Genomic DNA, 23,263 nt, shown 5'->3' on the forward strand with positions numbered 1-23,263 from the left:
GTCTTACACTTTGGATGGGTGAGGAAGGAAGGTACAACCACCACCTAAGGAGCCAATTACGAAAAGATTTCAGCTGGAGAAGGACTGGTTGTGGTCCCAACACTGAACATCAGTGAGGGACAGTGGAACACAGTGGTTTGCATCAGGGGAGGGGAGAGGGGTGGCTGGAGTGTGGCAGAGTAGAAGAAGAAAGAAAAACATGAGGACAACTCCACCTTCATTTACAGAGACCTCTGCTCAGCCACACCCAGAGAAAGCTGGCTTATCAGGCGATATGACTAAAGCCCAAACTATATCTGCCCCAGAGAAGAGACTGTGTTGTCTCTACAAACAGTGAATGTCTTCATCAGGGCTCCCCATGGGCAGGGACAGCCCCCAGCTTGAGCAACAGTTTCAACCCCTACCTCGCAGTCCCTGACCTGGCTCTTTGAAAGAACAAGGTGCACACAGCTACGCACTCAGCCCAGTGACAAGATCGGCCTTCAGAGGATGTTCCTCTGAATCTCCTTAATAACGGTAATGAACTCCCAGGTCTCCCAATGGTAAATATGACTTTGGGACATAACTAGTTACCTGGAACTACAACTAGTTTAAAAAACAAAGCAAAACAAAACACGCGGTGGTCATGCTTGGAATACCACTGGGTACCCCCCAAAAAAAGGATATAAAAAAATGTCTCAGGGTACCTGGGAGGCTCAGTCAGTAAAGCGTCTGACTCTTGATTTCAGCTCAGGTCATGACCTCAGGGTCCCGAGACTGAGCCCCATGTCAGGCTCTGCACTGAGGCCTGCTTAAGAATCTCTCTCTCTCTCTCCATCTGCCCTTCCACTTACCCCCAACCTTTAAAAAAAAAAAAAAAAGAGCCTCAAAAACAATTTCCCCACTTGGCTGAAAAGCTGGCTTGGATGGAAAGTTCTGGAGGTTGTTTACCATACATTTTGAACAATAGGACTATCAATGGTGTTATATATTTATATAGCCTCCCGAAGGGAGACAATACTGAAAGAATTGCCTTTCCGTGAACACAGGTGTGTTCCCCACTTAAGAGCCTGGTGGGGCAGAGACTGACTCTGTCTTCAACTCCTCAGACTCAAGATCCGTCCTCTCCTGAGGGAGAGGAGCCTGAGCCCCTGAGCTGAGTAGCTGTGAAAGGTGGTTCAGTTAACAGCATGCCCTCAAGCACATGAGTCACACAGCTCCCAGAAGAGGAGACCAAGACACCTGCACACGCTATGGGAAGGCAGACTCTTGGTGTCATTAAATAAAATCTATTAACTTAAAAGCCTGTTTGCCAGGTTTCTGGATTCCCAAAGTACAGTGGGACGATTTGAACAAAGACGTCTCTTTCCTTGGCTTGGGCTACAGGAATGCTGATTATTTTGCTGGAGGGGTGTGGGCTGAAGTTCAAAACAGTGAGCTAGAGTTTTAACTCAACTGCCTCCCAGCTGAAATGAACAAAAGAAGTTAGAACTAGACAAAACTCTGTCTGGAGAAGCCCAGTAGCAAAGTGATTTCATCCTACTCTAAACTTCCTGAAGGATGTGTCAATTGAGCCTGGACAGAAAATCACTTTCTCTGTCCCTCAGTTTCCTCCTCTATAAAAGGAACTGCTTTTGCTACCTACTTACCCAGGAGCAAATGCATACAACACTGACAATGTGGTAAGAGGGGGGTTATAAATTCAGAAGTCATTTTTTTCTGTTGGGTCTGAATTGAGCTGAGTTTGGTTACTGGGAACCCCAGATGCCTCCCAGTAACATCATGAACAAGAGTAAGCTGTAGTGGGATCACGGCAACACCCTTCCCTACCCTATCGCTGTCTTAATAGGTAGGTCACCAAGCCAAGAACCAGCAAACCTAAGGGTCAGTACACAAGGTCAACCAAGCAGAGGTACTGGACTGGACTTGTCCAGCACCTACTACGTGCCAGGCACTCAGCCTGCATTATCTCCCTTAACCCTGGAGAGCCAGCTTTATCATACCCATTTTGTAGATGAGAAAACTGAGGCTAAGTGAAATGAATGACTTGTCCGGGACAGAAGTTGGACTCCAACACCTGGGTTTTGCCACAGAATCATCATCCCAAGGCAAGTCCCAAGGTGTGACAGAAGCAGGCCATTGCTGCTCTTCTCAGTCCCAACCCCCTTCTCCAAACCAAGAGGATCCTGGGGTGGTAGAAAGACCAGGAGCCTGGAATAACCAGGTTTCAACAAAACTCTACTGTTTAGTCACTCCTCCACAAGTCACATCATTTCTTTGGACCTCAGTTTCCATTTCTGCAAAACGGGACGAAAACTATTCTCATCTCAAAAATGGTTGTGTGGACTCTAATGACCTTTTGAAAACCATGACACATTACGCTAAATGAAAAGCTTTGTTGTGGCTGTTCCCAGTGGAGACCCCAGAATTTAAATCTCAGGTACGCTCTATTTTTACTCCCAAGGCACTTCTCTCCCAGAATCTAGCTCAAAGTGCCAAACAATTAGCTTCTAAACAAATCACTTCCTAGAAACACCCCTATAAGCACCTTATCTACGTGGGGCTCCTTTAAACTGTAATAAACCTGTGGCTGGGGGACTGAACTCCTATTCTTTCCCCAGGAGGTTAGAAAGCTATGGGGAATTGGGACTCCCCTATTGAGAAGCCATCATTAGATGTCACTTGTATCCCGTCAATTCCTAGAAAAATAGGCCCCCAAATTAATTCCCTGTACTCAAGGATTCTACACAGAGAGCTCAGCCAGAATTAATGCTATAAGAGGAGGGTGTATGAAAAGAGGCACACTCGCTCACAACCAGCAAATTTTTTAAAGTGCTCACGCCCACCACCTAAGGGGTTTGGGAAAAGCAATGCACGATGAAAAGCAGGAAGAAAATAAAGTTCTTGTCCCAAGCAGGCAGACACCTCCACACCCCCTCTTCTCAGAGAAAGAGACACACACAGACAGACCGCCAACACTCACTGTATACTCCCAGCACCCCAGGGGAGGCTGTCTGACACGGGTTTTCATTCAGCAAGTGTGGCCTTGTTACTCAACTGTGGCTTTCTGTGCTCCTTCCCCTCCCCCCTCAACTCCTCTCTGGAACAAAGGCTCCAGTTCCTCATCCCATCCCAACCCAGGAGCTGGAAACCAGCCTGAAGAACACCCCTCACCTGGCATGAAAACAGTCCAGTGAGCCCCCAAACCCAAGCATTGCTCTGAACTCAGCCTGAGTCCTGCTCAGCCATATGACCTTGGACCAGTTTCTTCCGCTGTGAGCTGTCCATGCCCTGTGCCTAAGTCTGTGCAGGGGAAGAACCAGACCTTGACCTCTACTGTTCCTCCCACCTCTGCTTTGCTACTACAGAGATGCTAAACGGGAGCCATTGGCAAGACCACCTCTGACCTCTCAGACCCGCCTCACCCACCCTCTTTACCAGGCAGCCACTCCCCCACTAGAAAACACCTTTCTAATGGAGATTGGGGGGTGGGTGGAGAAGGCACGCTTCTCAGACCAAGGAGGTAAAAGAGGAGGACCAGAGGGGTAGTCCCAGGAAAAAACAAAATGACAGCAAGCAGCAGCTTCCCTTCCAGAGCAGAGACGCCACTGCAGCATCTTTCCCCCAACACAGAGCCCGAAACGTGACTACTGCATGGCAGCGACCGCACCCCCAGTGCTGGTGCCCTTGGAGACATCAATGCCAGAGCCAGGTCAACACTAGCGCCACCTCTTCCCTACCTGTGACCGTCACAAACATCGTCTCCTAGACCAGGAAGGAAAACTGAACAGTCAAGTTTCTGCATCTGCTTGCCAGATGTTTCCATTCTTCCTCGTTTTTTTCTGCTGCCATGGCAACCAAATGCAACAGGCAAAGCTAGCCCAAGCTTGCCAGGCTGGAGAGACAAGGTGCTGGTTCTATCAGCCGCGCAGTCTGGGCTCAGCGGAGGAGCTACAGGACAGACCCAGAGTTGGCCTGGACCCCCACCCTCATCCTGTGCTCTTCACCTCTCACTGCAAATTCTTACCAACTTGTAAAGGCAGGAGTAGCAGCAGCCAGCCTCTGGTTTCCCAGCAGCAGGAGACAGCCCACCCCCAGGCCCATACTCTGCATACGCCTTGGAGAGTCAGGCCCTGCCTCTACACAAGGAAAAAGTCAAAGGTCAGGAAGGTACCTCTTACCTTCAGCAAAGTATGGTTTAAAGTGGTGTCCTCCAAATACCACTCATGACATTCCAGGCCATTCCGACCTACAGTTCTTTTTCAGACATGCCAATGAGAAAACGGGGCTGCTCAGACTCCAGTGGAAGGAACAAGCTAGCCTCACGAGGAAGCCAGGAGAGGCAGGCCAAGAAAGGGTCCCCTCCAGGTTAAGGAATCTAGGAGATTTGGGGTACCTTCCACCTGGCTCCTAAGCAGAGCAGCAGGCTTCTGAACTGCCAGAGCACATACTCTCAGCTAGCCCCACCTCAACATCAACTGCTTGACAGAGCCTAGGGAGCCGTGTACACAGCCTGCTGTCAATCAGCCGCCAGCGTCACCGCTCCGGCATGCTCTTCTCTGCTCTTCCCAGAGAGCTGCGGAGGCGTCTGTCAGCGGCTTCCTGGACAGCCGGCTCAGAGGAGCAAATGCTCCTGTGCATGGCCCCAACCCCCAGAACCACAGCTTGGGAATCCCCCGGGCAAATGTTCTCTCTTTCAGTAGGCCCCTATGTGTGGCCCATTAAGCCACAAAGCCAAACCACAAGCCTCCAATTCAAGCAAGTCATAGAGAATCAGGAAAAGAGGCTGAAAAAGAAAAGCTCGAATGACCCCATCACTGGAAATGAGGCCCTACAGAAAAGCTTGAGAACATTTTCTAGAGAAAAGACTAATAAGGAGGCTTTGGCTTGGCATCTTTCATGCAAGAATGAATTTATTAGATCAAACCTCATTATGGCAGATACAATAAAAATCTCTAGCCTACTTAGTTGGCACAGTAACACCTATGCCAAGGAAGAGGATTCTCTCTCAAAGGCCAGTCTGATGAGAGGCAGTATTAGGGTGCACAGCATCTAGGGCCAGACTATCTGGATTCAAATCCTGTCACTTACTAGCTGTGTGACTTTTGGCAAGTCTCTTAACCTCTCTGTGCCTCAGTATCCATGATCATAATGGTATCTTCCTCATAAGCCTGCTGTGGAAATTAAATTAATAAATGTAATCCCTGGGGTGCCTGGGTGGCTCAGTAGGTTAAATGTCTAACTTCAACTCAGGTCATGATCCTGGGGTCCCAGGATCGAGCCCCATGTTAGGCTCCCTGCTCAGCGGGGACTCTGTTTTTCTCTCTCCCTCTGCCCCTCACCCTCTGCTCATGCTCTCTCTCTCTCAAATAAATGAAATCTTTAAAAAAATAAATAAATGTAAACCACTTAGAAAAGTACCTGGTAATAAATAGTAAGGGCTCTAAATGTTCACTATAAAAATAATAACTATATTACTATTAATGGAAAAAGCCAACTCTTACTCTAGGAGGTAGATTACTTCTTGTAATGTCAAAGATGAAATTCTAGATCCCAAAACAAGGGATGTCAGGAAATTTCTTTCCAAGAAAATTATGAACTGAGCTAAAATCTGCCAGCCTAGACCTTTTACTCATTGACCTGATGTCTGCCTTGGCGGTCACTCAATAAATATATCCCACTTCTGCCCGCCAGCCCTTCTTATAGACTTACAGCACATCCTCCTTCATCTTCTCTCCTGCAGACTGAATGTGAAAGGACAGTGTTTCCAGACCCCTCACCTTAATGGTCCCCCTCCCAGGGCAATCTCAGTTGCTCAATATCCCTCTTGAAACTTAGTACCCAGATCAAAGTGGGGCTTGGCATGTCCTTGATGCTCCATAAACTTGGAATGAATGAATGAAGTAGTCCACAAACACCATGATATACCAGAACTATTATCCTCCTTTCTCTACATATTGTACTTTTATTAATGCAGCCTGAATTTATATTAGCTCTTCTAAGTGGGATTTCCACAGCCTGTTGGCTTGGGTATACAGAAGTATCCCCTGGGGAACAAGGCTGTAGGACCTGTTGACTGATACCCACCTTGCCTTGACGGTTCTGACAAAGAGCAAGATCATGTAAAAGAAAAGGCGAAATGAGAAATCAAACTCTCTAATCATGCAGCAAGAGAAGCTTGTCAGTCCTACCTTCTTTAATAAATCTGGACTGTGGATTATTAAGCATAGTCATTAAGGATAGTGCTGGTCAACAAATATTTTGGACAGCCTTCCCAGGTGGATGGTAGAAATGCACCTCCCTGGCCCGGTGAAGTTAGGGGAGGTCATCTGACTTGCTTTAGTCAATGAAGTTTAAGTGAAAGAGCAGTGCACAATTCAAGTTCCTTTTTACTTGACGTTGGCCATCCTGGAGTCACAGAGATGGAGCATCCCTCAATAAAAATGACAGAATAAAATCCCTTAGGTGACCCATGATGGACATGGAGCAAAAGTAAGAAATAGGGGCACCTGGTTGGCTCAGTTGGTTAACATCTGACTCTCGATTTCAGCTCAAGTCACGATCTCAGGGCAATGAGATTGAGTGCCGCATCAGGCTCCACACTTAGCAGAGTCTGCTTCTCTCCCTCTTCCTGCCCCTCCCTGAGTGTTCTCTCTCTCTCTCTCTCTCTCAAATAATTAAATAAATAATTTTTTTAAAGTGAGAAACCTTAATTCTCTCATGTCACTTAGATTTTGTTTGTTGTTTTTACCACAGCAGACCCTAGCCTATCCTGGCTGATTCTGTATTACTGGCACAGAAACCAAAATACCCAGTGCTCATGTCCTCTGGACCCACTGATCATAGCTTTCACATTATTTCTCTTCTCCATGCTTCCAATTTGTAAGATGGGAAGTCATCTTTGGGTGGGCATACACCTGTTACACCAAGGGGCTCAGGTAAGCCCCACCTGCCAGCAGTGGGGTAGATAAGTTATCCGTCCACAAAGTAATACTCTCAAGGAAACCACATGGAGACCAGTTTGGTTCCCCCCCCCACCACACACACACACACAAGAAGGAGCCCAAGATTATTTAACTAAAATCCATCTAAGATTGTTACCACAGCCAGAGAATGATGGGTGTCTGGAGGAGATTTAAGGATGAAAGGAAGAATCTAGGAGTAATTTAGTAAGGATGGAAATAGCAAGTTGTCTAAATCAGTGGTTTTTAAACTTCTACCTGAATTAGAACCACCTGAAGCCATTCAAATACAGGCTATGGCGTGCTAGCTCCTGAGTCTCTGATTAGTACATCTGGGGTAGGGCTCAAGAATTTGCAGCTCCAAAATGTTCCCAGGTGATGCTGGTTCAGAGACCACACTGAAAACCACTGCTACGGAAGGATTCACGTCAAGAACCTCAGGTGGAGGCTCTGGCAAGAGGAGTTGACGTGGCCTCAACAGTTAGTCCTTAGAGAAGAAAAAGAAAAGAGCCAGTTTTCCACCCACCCCGATGTTAATCTAAGAGCTGATGTGTAAAGGACACATGAATGGCCATCCTGGTCTTTTTCCCTCACCACATAACACACCACACAACAAAATTAAGCTCCTCTAAGGGAACAAAACAGGAATCTTATTTGTTGGCACTTTTCTAAGATTTTGTTTATTTACTTATTTGAAACAGAGGGAGTGAGAGAGAAAGTACACAGAGGGAGAGTGGGAGGGAGAAGCAGACTCCCCGCTGAGCAGGGAGCCCCATGTGGGACTCAATCCCAGGACCCTGAGATTACGACCCAAGCCAAAGGCAGATGCTTAACTAACTGAGCCACCCAGGCACCCCTTGTTGACACATTTTTAAAAAACTGGGTTTCTATCAGGTGAAATCATGCTGAACTCACCCTCCAGAGCTCCACCAGGGGTAACTCTGGGTGTATTTCAGGAGGAAGCAATTTAGATAACTGGCCGAAACTCCCTCTCCAACCTTATCTCCTCCCTCCCCTTTGCAAACCTCAAACCTCAGCTACAAGTCAGTCCCCCTCTTGCCCTCTGACCCCACCAAGGCTTGTCACACTTCCTTCAGCTGTGAATGATTGGCGCATGCACGTGCACACTTATCTTTACTTATCTAAATCCCCCCTTCCTCCAGTTTAGGGCCAGACACTTCAAGAAAGTCTTCCCTCTTTTGCAACCCCATCACAGCCAATCAATTACCAAGTCCTGTCAATTTTACCTCCCAAGCCCAGTTTTACCTCCAGCGTCCATCTGGCATGTCTCATTTTTTCATTCTCACTCAACTGGTATAGCTCTACGCTCTTTCCCCTCTAGGTCACTGCCCAGGTTGGGGCACTGTGACTGGACAGACAGGTCTCAATTGAAACAGCATCCCTTCCCAGGATGGAGAGGCCTCCTCCTACAATCCCTAAGCCAGGTTAGAACCCTCTTTTATCAACTCCCATCGAACCCTATGTTTTTTCCACCGAGAACATTTATCACATTTGTGACCTTTTGTTTATTTATCTCCCCTACTCTACCACCTTCTCTTCACTACCACTCTACTATTACCACTCTACTACTCTTCACAGACAGGACTACATTTGTCTTGCACACTGTTGTAACGGCAGACTCTGGCACAGTCCCTGACGCAATATGGGCACTTTGTAAGTATTTAATGAATAAACTCAGGGATCACCAGCTCAGTCCACAGAAAACCTCCCTTCCTCTCAATGCCTAAAGCATGTTTTCCCTGCTTCAAGGATTGTCTGGTCACCCAGACCCTGCACCCACCACTTAAGACAAGCAAGCAGTCCTTATGACATCCAGAAAATGATCCAGAGGGGAAAAGTGACCCTTGAAAAAAAGGTTTTTCTTGGAAACTGGATGGAATGGAGATTAGCTACAGAGATATTTTGGGAGGATAAAAGAGGCTACTTTCTCAGAAGTGGCCAAGGACAAAATCTTAACAGTGAGGAAAAGGAGGTAAATATAAGACAAGGGTGTTCAGTGATGAGAAGTCTGCATTTCTCTAGAAGCTTTTATTAAAGTTGGTAACTTCCCAAACTATGCGTTCTAATGGATTCTCCATACAGACCTTTAAAAATGACAGGCAGCCATTTCTCTAGGATGCCTTAGGAAGGGGACTGAACTCACTGACCTCCCAAGAGCTTCTAACCTTCAGGAATTCTTTAAATATGCTCATTCCAAGCTGGAATGTGGAGAATCCACATTCTGGCTCTGTCTTTACACAGCAGTTCTGTCTCAAGGTAGAAGACAAGACAATTTTTGCCTCCCATACACTTTCTAATAGTACTGATACTTTCCAAGTCAGACCCCATGACCCATGGACCAGGAGAATCCAAAGAATTTAGCAAGTAGCCAATCACTAGTGGCAAGGGTTAGCCCTGACTATAGAGATCAAGCGGGGGTGCCATCCTGACTTTCTCTACTTCCAGCCATGCAACTTTGAACAAGTGACCCTACTTCTTTGAGTCTTGGTGTCTTCATCTCTAAAACAGTGATGATGGTCTACTTCTCAGGATTGTTGTGTTATATGTAAACCCCCAGCACAGAGTAAACAGGCAAGGAATATCAGTATCATCGTTATAGATTTCTAGTTTTAAAAGTTCTATAAGGTAATGATTCTAAACTGAAAATACTGTAGGAACAAAATGATGTATGGAATTTGCTTCAGAATAATCTGGGTGGTGAGGGGGAAGCTACAGATGAAATAAAATCAGGCATATTTTGGAAATTATTAAAGATGAGAGATGAATACACTAGACTTACTACTTTATCTTTCTTTTGTATATAGGTTTGAAATTTTCCATAATAGAAAGTTTAAAAGTATAAGTACTGAGGGAGAGAAATACTATAAAAACATAAATCTTTTATTTTCAGATCATATTTGGTCTAGATGATTGAACAGAAAAATGATATGAAGGAGAGAAAAAGCCAACATCTCTATTCATTTCTCAAACAGAACTATTTACTTCAAACAGAACTGTCTCAGACGAGCAGGAGGAAGCAGAGCCACTTGCATACCTTTCTCTGCCTTCGTGTTTGGGAGAAGAACACACCCTGCTTGGGCTGTAGATGCATTTTTAAATAGATAAGCCCTGGGTGGTGGAACCTACCTCTGAGCACCCCAGGGGACCTGCTGAAATCAGACTGAGGAGCAAGAAAGTCCCCACAATGGAAAAAACAAGCAGAAAGAACTCCCGGTGTTCTGGGACAATGGGTGCCACAGCCCTCTTCCCTTCGAAGCCCTGGCCTTAGACTCTTATTTGAGGCTTCCTTGAAAGGCTGGTTCGGTTTGGTGTGATTGAAGGCCATTTCGCTCCAGATGAGTGGGTCCTCTTAGAGCACAGCTAGTGTGTTAGATGATACTTGAGGAGGGTGGGGGTCATTCAGGGGAAAGGGAGTTTGCAAGAGGCTCTGATAGTACCAGTCATGGCACAAACCTGGGTCATCTCCACACTTCCACATCTTCCCACTGAGAGAAGTCTGGAGATTGAAAAACAAAATTCTTGCATTCCACTTTGAATCAACCATCCCACTCCAAGTCCCTCTATCTGGGACAGAAAATAGTCCAACAAGCTCTGTTTTGAGCCAATGCCTTTAAGCTCCCAAACTCTGCCTGGAAAAGGAGAATACATAGAAGTACTTACTCTTCTTGAAGAATAAATTCGCTATTTTCTGGCGAAAACTGCCCACTCACAGGATGCCTGAATGCTGTGGTCTGTTGGTTATGGCTAAAGAGAAAGAAAGAGAGATAATGAATGAGAAGTCATGGGAATGGGAAGGCTTGCAGACACAACAACAGATCAGTAATGTCTGAGGACCCCTGATCAGCACAGATTCCTCCCAGGGAGAGAGAGCGGGTCTTTCTTCAAAGATGCACTTCATACGTCAAGACCCAGTTGCACTGAAAAACAAAAACTTTCAGCTCAGGTGCCCAAGCCCACCTAAGACACAGGGATTTTAATTCTAGGAAAGCCTTGGCTGCAAGAGAACATTGCATCTTCGAGAGACATTCCGTGAAGTCCTTATTCCGACAGACCAAACTGCTCAGAAGCAAGTTACTTTACGATGGCACGAGCTAAAACAAGAATGAAAGAAAGTAGACAGCACTTTCAACAGCTTCCCAAAACCATGAACCAGGGAAAGAATTCCAAGAATTAACCACCCACCCAGAAAAATCTATCTTCTTAAAATTCTTCTCCCTACTACAAAATACCTTCGCTTCAATGATGGGATATAAATGTACGGGCATGTCTCTGCAACGTGACCTGCACAATTTCAACACTGTGGGGTTTCTATCACCCTTTTGAAGTTAGAAGGGATCAGCTTCCATGCCAAGCCAACAGACACAACCAAAGTGTGTAGGTGTTTTGTGTATTCACAAAGGCTGCCTGGTTCTTTGAAAGAAAGGAGGAGAGGGCTCTAAAGGCTGCTGGTTTGCTCGATAAATAAACTAATCTAAAGTCATTTTCTTCCCCCCCTCAAAGAATATGATTTATATTAAAGTGTTTTCCCCCAATCAAAGAACCAGTCCTTTTAGAAATTTTAGAAAATATAAAAAGAGGGGCGCCTGGGTGGCTCAGTGGGTTAAGCCGCTGCCTTCGGCTCAGGTCATGATCCCAGGTCCTGGGTTTGAACCCCACATCGGGCTTTCTGCTCAGCAGGGAGCCTGCTTCCTCCTCTCTCTCTGCCTGCCTCTCTGCTTACTTGTGATTTCTCTCTGTCAAATAAATAAATAAAATCTTTAAAAAAAAAAAAGAAAATATAAAAAGAAAAAATGTCACCCATTATCTCATCACTTACATACAGATATACCTGAGTATCTTCTCCTTCCCTAGTTTTTCCCTCTACTAAAAGATTATGATTTTGCTGTATTTAGAAATCTGTCTCCTGCCCTTTTCACATCCTAGTCACATAGACAATTTGCTGTCCTTAAGACTTCTTTATTTGAAATAGCTGAATCCATGTTTGCCCCCTCCCTCTCCTTTTTGGAAGTTCATGTTATGACACTTCATTTTTAGGAAAGACCTATATTAGTACGTGTTTTCACTAACTGAAAGAAATGTGAAGAGGAATTTTTGCTTTCAGAAAAAAAAAAGTTGAAAAGCAAAAAGCATTCAGCGTTTGTTTTGCAGGGAATCCTCACGGAGGCAAGCAGCGAGTGGCGCCCCCAAGCTCCCTACCAGAGAACAACACCAGCATCTCAGCATCAAGTTGCCAGGGTTTTTTGTTTTTTTTTTTTAAAGATTTTATTTATTTATTTGTCAGAGAGAGAGAGGGAGAGAGAGCAAGCACAGGCAGACAGAATGGCAGGCAGAGGCAGAGGGAGAAGCAGGTTCCCTGACGAGCAAGGAGCCCGATGCGGGACTCGATCCCAGGACGCTGGGATCAGGACCTGAGCCGAAGGCAGCTGCTTAACCAACTGAGCCACCCAGGCGTCCCAAGTTGCCAGGGTTTTGAAGGGCGTCTGGGAGCAGCTGTGTTTTATCTCAATTTATTTTGTGTATCTATTAACAAAACGTGTCCTAAGATATCAGAAAAGCCTAAGAGGTTATTTTGGGAGTCTGAGAGTGCTCAAAATTTTTTCCATATAAATTATAGTAATCTGATTTGCCTTACATCATTCCGTCTTACAAAATGTTTCATAGGAATGCTCTATGTCCAGATAGGTGAAACCAGTCAGAGTTTTATCCTATGGATGTAAATTTTTTTGTCTATAACCATATAAAACATGTTCATCGGCCATCTGTGGGCCAGGCGCTGTTTTAGGTGCCAGAGATACAGAGTGAACAAGAAGTCCTTACTCCATTCGTGCTTACATTCTAGAAAGATTTCCATTCATCTGATGCTGGATATTTTAGATGCACTATACATCTTTTAGTACAGACTCTTCCTGCAATTCCAATTATTTCCTTGGGTTAAGCTCCCAGAGGTAAAATTATTTAATCAAAGGGCATGGTCATTTTTTAGAGCCCCTAATACAGATCGTTAAAATGCTTTCACTGTCAGAGTCAATACATCATCTCATTTTGCTAGTGTTAAAGTATTAGCCTATCTCCAAACTAAGCATGGGGCCACCCCAGAGATTAGTAGGCTTAATGAGAATAGTATAAGGTTAAAAAAGAAAAAACTCTCTTCACCCACAAGGTTTTTCTTACTCTGCCCTGGGGTCTGGCCAGAGTGTCCTGAGTTCCATGGCTGGGGTGAGCTGGCACTGAGTTCAGAGCAGCCTGACTGCTGATAAGCCAAATGTGAAGCAGTCCAAGCCATCAAAACCAGGTTGCTCCGTGGCCCTGTGATTGTGTACCACCACCACCACCACCCCCAACCTTTCATCCCTCCCAACCACTCCAGCTTCCAAATTCCCAGGTTTGAAGCAAGCCCATGGAATCCCAGGACTCCATCTGGCAGACAGCAGCCTGATCGTCACAAAAAGCAGAGTTAAGGCACAGGCATCCAGATAAGGATGAGAACCGGACCCCACTAACACCTGGTCCAGAAATCCTTGCACCATGTTCACGGGTTAGGATTTATTTACACCCAGCTTCCGCCTCTCTCTCTCTCTCTCTTTCTTTCTTTCTTTCTTCCCAGCTCTGCATTCACCAGGGAATTACAAACAAAGCCTGCCTCATTTCTACCTGAAGGAAAAAAACAAAAAACCCTGCTCATAACAGGCTTAATAATGAAGCAACAACACCATGATCCACTGTTACTTCTCAAGGACTCTACAGTCTACAAAACCTTTCCTTATGCCTCTTAGCTATTACCACCATCGACCCCCATTATATGAATGAGGAAATGGCTCAGAGAGGTTAAGTGACTTGCTCAAGATAACATCATCAGTAAGTGATAAGACAGGAACATAAATCCTGGTCTTCTATTTCTAGATCCAATAATCTTTTTGCATAATAACTTGCTGTCCCCTTTCCTTAGGAGTCTACGGGGCTCATGGGTTCCTGGCCACAACCAGAAATCCCTGAAGACAAAGCATCAGAAAAACAGCATCTCATCCACTGCTACTCCCCTTCTCTCTTCCTCCGCACCTCCCTCCTTCTATTGTGCCTGAGCCAAAGTTCTGAATGACAACACCTATGTGGCACTCAGTAGTTCCCAAACAACCTTTGGTCCTAATCCAAGGTCAGCCAGGAGGATATCTCATGTGCACAAAGAGTGGATCTTCTCTATGCCCAGAGCAGCACCCAGCATCCAGCAACCTCTTCATATATGCTGCATGACCTGGATAGCAACTCCTGGGCTCCCCACACCCAACTTATACCAGCTTAAATAAGCCTAGAGTTTTGGGAAACAAATCCTGAACTGAAAGATTTAGACACTAAGATGAAGTTTACATTCTAACATTAGAAGATACATGGATTTTTAAAGTGGACAAAAATATAGCTGTTTTAGACACAGAAGAAGTACTCAGCATCACTCGGCATCAGGAAAATAGAAATCAAAACCACAATAAGATACCACCTCACACCAGTCAGAACGGCTGAAATTAACTAGCCAGGAAATGACAGGTGTTGGCGAGGATGCGGAGAAAGGGAAGCCCCCCTACACTGTTGGTGGGAATGCAAGCTGGTGTAGCCACTCTGGAAAACAGTATGGAGTGTCCTCAAAAAGTTGAAAATAGAGCTTCCCTATGACCCAGCAATCGCACTACTGGGTATTTACCCTAAAGATACAAATGTAGTGATCCGAAGGGGCACATGCACCCAAATGTTCATAGCAGCAATGTTCACAATAGCCAAACTATGGAAAGAACCTAGATGTCCATCAAGAGATGAATGGATAAAGATGTGATAGGGGTGCCTGGGTGGCTCAAGGGGTTGGGTCTCTGCCTTCGGCTCAGGTCATGGTCTCGGGGTCCTGGGATCGAGCCCTCCATCCGGCTCTCTGCTCAGCGGGGAGCCTGCTTCCTCTTCCTCTCTCTCTCTCTGCCTGCCTCTCTGCCTACTTGTGATCTCTCTCTCTCTGTCAAATAAATAAACTAAAAAACAAACAAAAAAAAATCAGCTCTACTGACGCACTTAAAATTCCGATGACACAAGATAGTATTTAAAAAAAAAAAAGATGTGATATATATTTACACACACACACACACACACACACAGTGGACTACTATGCAGCCATCAAAAGAAATGAAATCTTGCCATTTGCAATGACGTGGATGAAACTAGAGAGTATTATGCTAAGCGAAATAAGTCAATCAGAGAAAGACAATTATCATATGATCTCCCTGATATGAGGAATTTGAGAGGCAGGGCGGAGGGTCCTGGGGGGTAGGGAAGGAAAAAATGAAACAAGATGGGATCAGGAGGGAAACAAACCATAAAAGAGACTCTTAATCACATGAAACAAACTGAAGGTTGCGGGGGGGGGGGGGTGTGGGGGGATAGGGATAGGGTGGCTGGGTGATGGACATTGGGGAGGATATGTGCTATGGTGAGTGCTGTGAAATGCGTAAGCCTGATGATTCACAGACCTGTACCTCTGGGGCAAACAATACGTTACATGCTAATAAATGAATGAATGAATGAATGAATGAATGTTAATAGCCAGTTTAAAAAAAAAAAAAGGCTGTTTTTTTATCAGATCTGGAGGCAGCTCCCCAACCTTTCTTCCTTCATATAGATGCTGCCCTTTTTGACAAAAAAATTCCCTGAATTTCCATGAAGCTTCAAGTTTGGTCGTATTCATCACTATAGCTGACTCTCCCAAGTATCCTCTGAGATAAGCAGGGCTGAAATTTTACTCCCACATTACACATAAGGAAACTGATGATCTGGGTTCCGTGATGTTCCTGGAACACTAAACTAAGGGGGGGGGGGGAAGGACTCATACACTGAGAAAAGAGATAAACCAGAATAATACCTCCTGAATACGGAGGCCTTACGATAGGGTCGTTTCTGATCAAGCTCGCCCAGCACACAGAGCTTCTGGTTCAGCCCTTTTTTGAGTAAAAGAAGTGTTAGGTATTGGGTTATTTAATTCGGTCTTCCCAAACCCCCAGTATGGCAGGCTGTGTTTCATCACACCAGACCACAGGTGAGGAAATTGAGACCCGGGAAGGGTAGATGACTTGCCCACAATGACAGTCGACTTCTGCATTCCTGCACACCACCACCCTTCTGGTCTCCTTCTCCTAATGCAAGCTCACCCTCACCAAACAAAGGCTGTATAGTAAATGCAGGATCCCCACACTCGTTTGGAGATTGCAAAGTCCTCCAGCTTTACCTGCTGTCCCTGACCTCAGGCCAAAAGCCCCCACCCTGCTCCATTTCCTGATTTTCTAAAATCCATGAAGAATCTCATGTCCTATCACCCTGTCTCAAGAAACATTTAGCAGGCACAGACAAATCCCCTGAAATACCTGTTCGTAAACCTGAATTGCTACCTTGCTTCTTGGGAGCGATGGAGATGGCCCGGCTGGGAGCCAGGTGGCCAGTTTCAAGGGAACACAGAAATGTTCTTTCCTCCATACAAGGGCTTCTGTTTCTCTTCAGACTACTAGAAAGTAACTTGGCAAATGAAGTAAAACACAAGCTAGGCTTTATTTTCAGATCCTGCCCTTCCTCCTGGGAATACCCACTCTAAGTCGAATGTCAGCTGGTCTCACCTGGGAGAGGACTAGGGTACAAAAAAGGTTACAGGGAAGGATTACCCCCTGAAGGCTGGCCACACATAACCATCCCCATAAATAAGCACATCTTCACAAGCCCAGGGTCTGGAAGGACTTGGGCTAGGCCCTAAAGAGATCCAACAGCAAACAGAAGAGATTTCACAAGACAGAGTTAGGACCAGGGAGCAGTGGAAACCAATTTGAGCTTAAAATAAGGAGGAGCACACGTAAAACCACTGACAGGACTAGTCGAGATGTAAATGAGTCCTATAGTTTCTTGCAGCATTTCTGCAAGATTAATTTTCCATTCATACAGATTTTGACCATAATGTGAGCAGTGAGATTCTGATCGGTTAAACATAAGTAAGGGTTCCAATTACTTAGCCTGGCAATTCCTTTGGGCATAGCAAGAAGTTCTGGAGTTATGTGAATGGTGCTCACGAGCGGAGGTCAGAGCACCCTGATCAATCTGGTTTTCCAACAGCGGTGGTATTGGTATGCTGAGTGTGGGACAAACCCACACAGTCAGCATGAGCTCTTATCTGGCCCCACTATAAAGAGAACAGCTTAAAATGTAAGAAAAGGATCCAGCTGGAACGTCTACGGAGGGACTCTATCAAGGCTTTTCTCATTGGTATGCCCAGCAGCATCTGCCCCTCTGGCCCCTCAGGCTTCCCAGTCTGGTTCCCCTAATGAGGCAAGACTGTCACCTCGCAGGCCTGATGCCATGTTCAGCTCTGCCTCCAGGCTTGTTAAGGCACTGACTGTTTGAATCCCAGGTCTCAAGAAAACCAAGGACTGTGGGTAACCTAGTAATGCTTCTACTTAGGTCCCTAAATTGGTCACCGAAACTCCAAGAACAGAAGAAATTGCCTCCCTATCTTCTTCAGTTCCTACTTGGGACACAGAGTAAAAAGGTGGCACTCAAAGGCTGAAGTAGCATCTTTACCTTCCCTCAACACCCTCAAGTTCCTTTTATTTTATTTAACACTTTTATAAAATGGCTTGTTTGTACAAAGTGTCACTGTTGTTCATGTGGCGTTTCCTAAAGGGACTGAGAATCTTACTGAAATGGTCTTTAGAGCTTGCACTATTTTGGAAATGTCAAGATTTTCAACAGCTCCTTGCACATGGGCATTCCTCTGTCAGGCCCTCCTTCAGAAATCATCGGAATTGGGCCTTGATGAGCCAACATAGGGTCCCCATCCTCTCTTCTCAAGTGAAAGCCATCAACACTGCACACTAGCCAGCCTCCTTCAGTGTCTGCCCTGAGCCCCAGCGTCAGAAGACCTGGGTTCAAACTGAGCAAGCCATCTCACCTCACTAAGCCTTAGTGCTTCCATTTGCAAACAGGGAATAGTGATAATATCCTTCCCAAGAGTTGTGAGGATACTCACACAATGCCTGGCACACTGAAGGTACTGAGTTGATGTTTGCTAAACCTGACCATGCTCCTTGACCATTGCAATGACTACTAGTAATCCACATTTTAACAGGGCAGAAACAAAATAAGCCTCCTCCCCCAACTCCGACCAAACCCAGTATTCCTTCTGCAGGTTTCTCTATTTCCATTAACAGCATCACAACCCAGCAACCTGGGAGTCGCTCTCCATTCCCTGCTTCACAGTAACTTCCTCACACACTACGTTAGCAAGCCCTGGTGCCTCTATCTCCAAGACATCTCTGAATGCACCCCTTTCTCTCCAGTCCTATAGCCAGCACCCAATCATCTCTAGCCTAACTGCTCTCTCCCTGGCCTCTGTACCACCCACTCTCCTCATGGGAAGCCTGATGGGTCTCTTCAAATGGAAATTAAATCAAGTCACATTCCTCCCTTAAACCTTGCAACAGCTCCTCAGCACAGAGTAAAATTCAAGCTCTTTGCCTTGGCTTGACTCTAGGTGACTTGACCCTGACCACCCACATCACCTTCTTGTACAATGGACGTCTTCTCTCCTTCTCCATCCCTCCCCAGCCACCCTGGCCAACTTTCTGCTCCTTGAAGACTAAGCTATTTCCAACTTAACAACCTCTATACTAGCTAGCCTTTCCACCTGGAAGCTCTTTTTCTCATACTCGCATAACTGGCTCTTTATCATTCACCTTGGCACAACTATCACCACCTCAGAGCCCTGCCCAACCACCCACAGAAGTAGGCTCCCAGTCACTTCATATCATGTCACCCTATATTCACTATGACTGTCATTTCTCTTACTCATGTGTTCTGACTATTGTCAGTCTCCCTAATATGTATATTCCAGGAGAGCCTGGAGCTTGCCTGTCTCTTCACTGCCCTTGTCGGCTTATACCAGTGTCTGGCACTGTTATATTTGTTGAATGAATGAATGAAAAACGACTAAAGAGGCTTCTACCTTAAAGTGAGGCCACGAGTCTAAATACACTAGCTAACCCCTACAGAAAGAAGTCCTGGGCAAAAGTACCAAAGAGACAAAAATCTAAATGGTCGTAAGTCATCAGAGGGCAGTGGCTTCCCTTCTTAATGACAAAAGAAAGAAGGATGAGACACCAACATGCCAAGAACGCTTCATCCTCGGCTCTCTCCCAACTGTGTTACAATATAATTTGGAGAAATCAGCTCTCCCCTGAACACCCCCCGCAAACAAAGGAGGGTAATACACTCAAACAGAGAATCAAAGAATGGAATGCAAACACCCGAGAGGAAATTACTGCGTGATTAAAAACACATAGGAGGATAATACAAACATCACCTGTATCTCCCTTTTGTGAACTGGAGAGTATTTGCTACGAAACCTACAATTTGGGGACTGATTATATGCTCTCTCGTATATTGCTCTCTGCTTACTTCATGTGTGTTTGTTCTCCTCCCCCGCCCCCTCCATCGGGAGCCCAAGTTCCTGGAGGGCTGGAAACCATCATTCACTTATTTCTCATGGATCTCCTGCAGCACAGAACAGTAATACCTAGGGAGCAGGCACTTGAACTCCTTTATCTCAACAGCCTGAGCACAAACATCACTTTCAGGTGCATAACCCACCTCATTTCCTGATCACTGCAGCCCAACCTGTCAAGACTCCTCCAGAGAGAGTGGGGGAGAGAGGGGTCTGCAGGCCTGATAAAGGCTCCTACGTGCAGTGGAAACACTGAGCAGCCCTGAGGAGCATGGCACAAACCAAAGAACGGCTTTCCCCACTCCCACGCTGTCCACACCTGGCTTTCACTCACACACCCAATTAAGCAGAGACACTGAAATCCAGCCAAACCTGAACAGTCAGTCCCTGCTCTCCTCACCCGAAGGCGTTAAAAGGGCAGAGCCTGGCACAGACCGAGCTGGGCATAAAGCAGTCACAGAATTAACTGAGCAAACTCAAAGCTCACATATCTTGCAAAGAAAGCTGTGCTTTCTAAACTCTGGATTCAGCTTTGCGCAGTGGCAGTATCGTAGCCAATGAGGTTTATCCGAGGCGCGATTATTGCTAATTGTAAACTCTGGATTCAACAGACTCAAGTCTGCTAGCATGATTTGAAAAGCTCTACATTTCATCAGGTGCTCCAGATGTTTTCAGATCCACTCAGTGGCCAACTCATTTCATAAATTACCTTTCCTGACCCACTAACCCAAGTATAAGACCTGCCTTCTTCCTGAGCTCCCACATGGGGCCCTTAAGAGTCCTACGTGGTTAACAGGGAGTTTTAATTTTTACTTCACAGGACCTCAAGAACCATGAAAAGATTAAAACCAAGCTCCTGACAGAATGAGGAAAGCAAACCCAGATAGCCTCCTGCTCTTTTTTTTTTTTTTTTTTTTTGAAGAAGGTTAGCAGAGAATCAAGGTACTAGGAGCCGAGGTACAGCATTGTCACTACCAGTTCCACACCCCCAGCAAACACTCAGCCTCTCTGGGTCTTAGGTTCTCTCATGCGTCCAATGCAGAGGCCACATGAAGGCTGCCAAGCATGAACCCCAGCCTGTTGTTCAGAGTCAGGACGACTGCAGCTCAAACCCCAGCTCTGCTGCACACTTGGCAGTGCACGACCTTGAATGAATGACTGACCTTTCTGAGTGCTGGATTCTCTATCTGCCCAACGAGAAGACAATCCCAACCTCTCAGATCGTTTTGAAGAGCGCGGATAATGGGCCTGGCCTATAGCACTGCACGTTTAGTGCTTGTTAGAGTCTGCTTTTGCTGGCCCGGAAACTCCCCACGGATAGAGCTGTTTTGCCCTTTTCCGTACTGCAAATGCCAGTATGATTAGCCTGCCATAGGGCAGCGGCTCAAGAACACATTTTCTCCCTTTTGAATTAAGGCACTCTACCCAGCCTCCTGTTTAAACGTCTATTTAAGGAACTTGCCCACCAGAAAAAGTCCTTTAAGATCAGTAGGCACCTGCCTTCAGCCCCACTTCTGTCCCCCACTGGGTCAGGCCTCAAACGTTCAGAAAGCCCAGCCCAAGAAAAACGGCCTCCCCAGCGCGCCGTGCTGAGTCAGGGATACGCACGCTACAGAAGTTTTCAAACTTCACAGGAATCATTTTCAACCTCAGAGAATACCCGGTTCTGTGCTTCTGTTTAGTAAGTCAGGTTCCAGGGTAAAATGAGAAGGATGGACCAAGTGACATTGTAGAGATCTTCCAACAATCACGCCCTGAGACACTGGGGTTCATCTCTGACTCCTGGCCGAGCCACGGACTGAGCCGGAGCAACACTACAACATAACTGAAACACAAAGGAACGAGGCAGAACACTGTCTGCCTGATCTCACTTGCCAACAGAGAATCCTTTGTAATCACATCAAGGAGGTGTACTTAATGATACTTTCGTCCTATTTATTCTCAGTTAAATTGGACTGTTTTTGGTTGGCACTCCCAACCAAGCCATCGAAACCCCCCTTCTGTCCATTATCTGACTTTCATGAATCAGAATACATCGCAGTAAACGGAGTCCCTGTGAAGCCCGGACAGGACTAACCTGCTCTCCCCAGCTTGCCGGGAAAGGTGGCACACGCACTCGCTCTCTCCTTGAGCTCCATGTTCAGAAGGACTGTGTCTTCTTCCCCAGCCTTGGCCTTATGAAAACCTGGGTTCTGGTCACACAGGGAAGGAGGGCCCAGCTGCCTGCAAGAGGTGAGGCGGAGGCTCCCCACCCGCCTACTCTCAATTTCGGTTCTCCAGCAGCTGCTTCCGAAGGTGTTACAAATCCAGCCGCCACTTGCTCCTACTCATTCATTCTCCCTCTTCCCCAACCCCCACGCAAAAACTGGCAACGAGGCAGGAACACAACTCCAGCTCTGAGTCTCCGCCCCGCTGTGGCCAAGTGGAGCACGGGCTGGGGGTAAACAGCGAGGCAGTCACTTCACATCTCCTGACTCCGCCGTTCTTCTTGGAGACTATGGGGCTGGCCGCCCCTCGGGAAGCAGGACATAGGAAACGCCTCCGTTTATGGGCTCTGGAGTCTGAATGAATTGCTCCTTCAGTTTTGCTGGACTACCTCTGTGGCTGAAATAAGCCCTAAAACAGAGACTTTAATGGGAAGGTAATGGCTCCTTTATCACTCTGTCCCACAGGCAGGGCAGGGAGGGGCCTGAGCAGTCCCAAGCCGCCATCCCCACTCCCCCAGGGAACTGTCTAGGAGTCTTTTGTCGCTGCTTAGGATGGCTTAGGATTAGCATAGGCTGAACCATGTGGCTCTCCCTCTCAGAACAGGCCTGGAAAGAGAAGGGAGAGGTATCAGAAAGGGAAATAAAGGCAGTGAAGTGCCTTTACTGCCACAGCCGCAGATCAGTACTGTGGCTCTTCACTGCCATCTAAGTAGGTCTGCAGGTCCTGATGGAGGGGACCACTTGAAATGTAGGCTCCACCGGACAAGGACTTCTGTTTTCACAGCTATGTTCCAGGGCATACACAGTGCCTGGCACAGAGTAGGTGCTCAACAGATATTTGCGTAATGAAAAGAAACATACAAGGGATTTTCTTCTGAGTCTGCTTGGGATGACAGTTTTACTAAAACTTGTATTCATTGCCACCATTTTCCCCCCTTTTAGAAATCTCCTTATCCTTTGTAACTCCTACCACGGCCTTCAGTGAGTGCTCTGTGAATCCTGAAATACAGAGATGGTTTACCTGAAGCTCAAGCATTGGCACCCCTCATTCCAAAAGTCCCTTCTAAGGTCCTAGAAAGGGTTCTAGTGCTGTATTCACAGGCCTTCTGCCATTTCATATGATTTTAATGAAGACCTCCTAAATTGTACGAATGTCAAGGCCCACAAACCGTAGATGTGGAACGAAATAATAAATGACTCCCGAGCCATCCTGATACATCACCCTAACAAGGGCATCTGGCTTGACAAAACTTGTTTTAACTACACACATATGCCCTAGCCCAGAGACACATCCTAATCAATCACAAGCCAATTGCTATAAAGACTGGAGTAGGTTAAACCACACAGACTCTACTCACGCAACATCTACCTAGCCCTACTATGTACTTAGCACTCTGAGCGCTTTGAGGTAAAGCAATGATTAGAACCTATTATCCCCAATGAATAGGAGCTTACAGTCCAACAGCGTAGACTGATATGGTCATAAATAGATACAGATAAGTATATATTTCATATACTAAACATAAATAATATAGATATGTAACTACAGGTGAGACTGGGTACCATAATATGAAAGTAAAGGAAGG

The 23,263-nt window shown here is 46.1% G+C and overlaps 1 protein-coding gene and 1 pseudogene across 13 annotated transcripts in view; one reads left to right on the forward strand and one right to left on the reverse strand.

The window, feature by feature from the left end:
- Positions 1–23,263, reverse strand: part of PLEKHA7 (pleckstrin homology domain containing A7) — a 216,371-nt gene that overhangs the window by 79,370 nt on the left and 113,738 nt on the right. For all 13 annotated transcript variants that reach the window (XM_047747419.1, XM_047747418.1, XM_047747420.1 and 10 more), the window contains one exon: positions 10,623–10,706. In XM_047747419.1, the coding sequence (XP_047603375.1) occupies positions 10,623–10,706 (84 nt within the window). The remainder of the gene's footprint in view (positions 1–10,622; positions 10,707–23,263) is intronic.
- LOC125080331 (uncharacterized) lies at positions 19,999–20,130 on the forward strand (annotated as a pseudogene).

The sequence above is a fragment of the Lutra lutra genome, chromosome 10, assembly GCF_902655055.1.
Source record: "Lutra lutra chromosome 10, mLutLut1.2, whole genome shotgun sequence".
Classification (NCBI taxonomy): domain Eukaryota; kingdom Metazoa; phylum Chordata; class Mammalia; order Carnivora; family Mustelidae; genus Lutra; species Lutra lutra.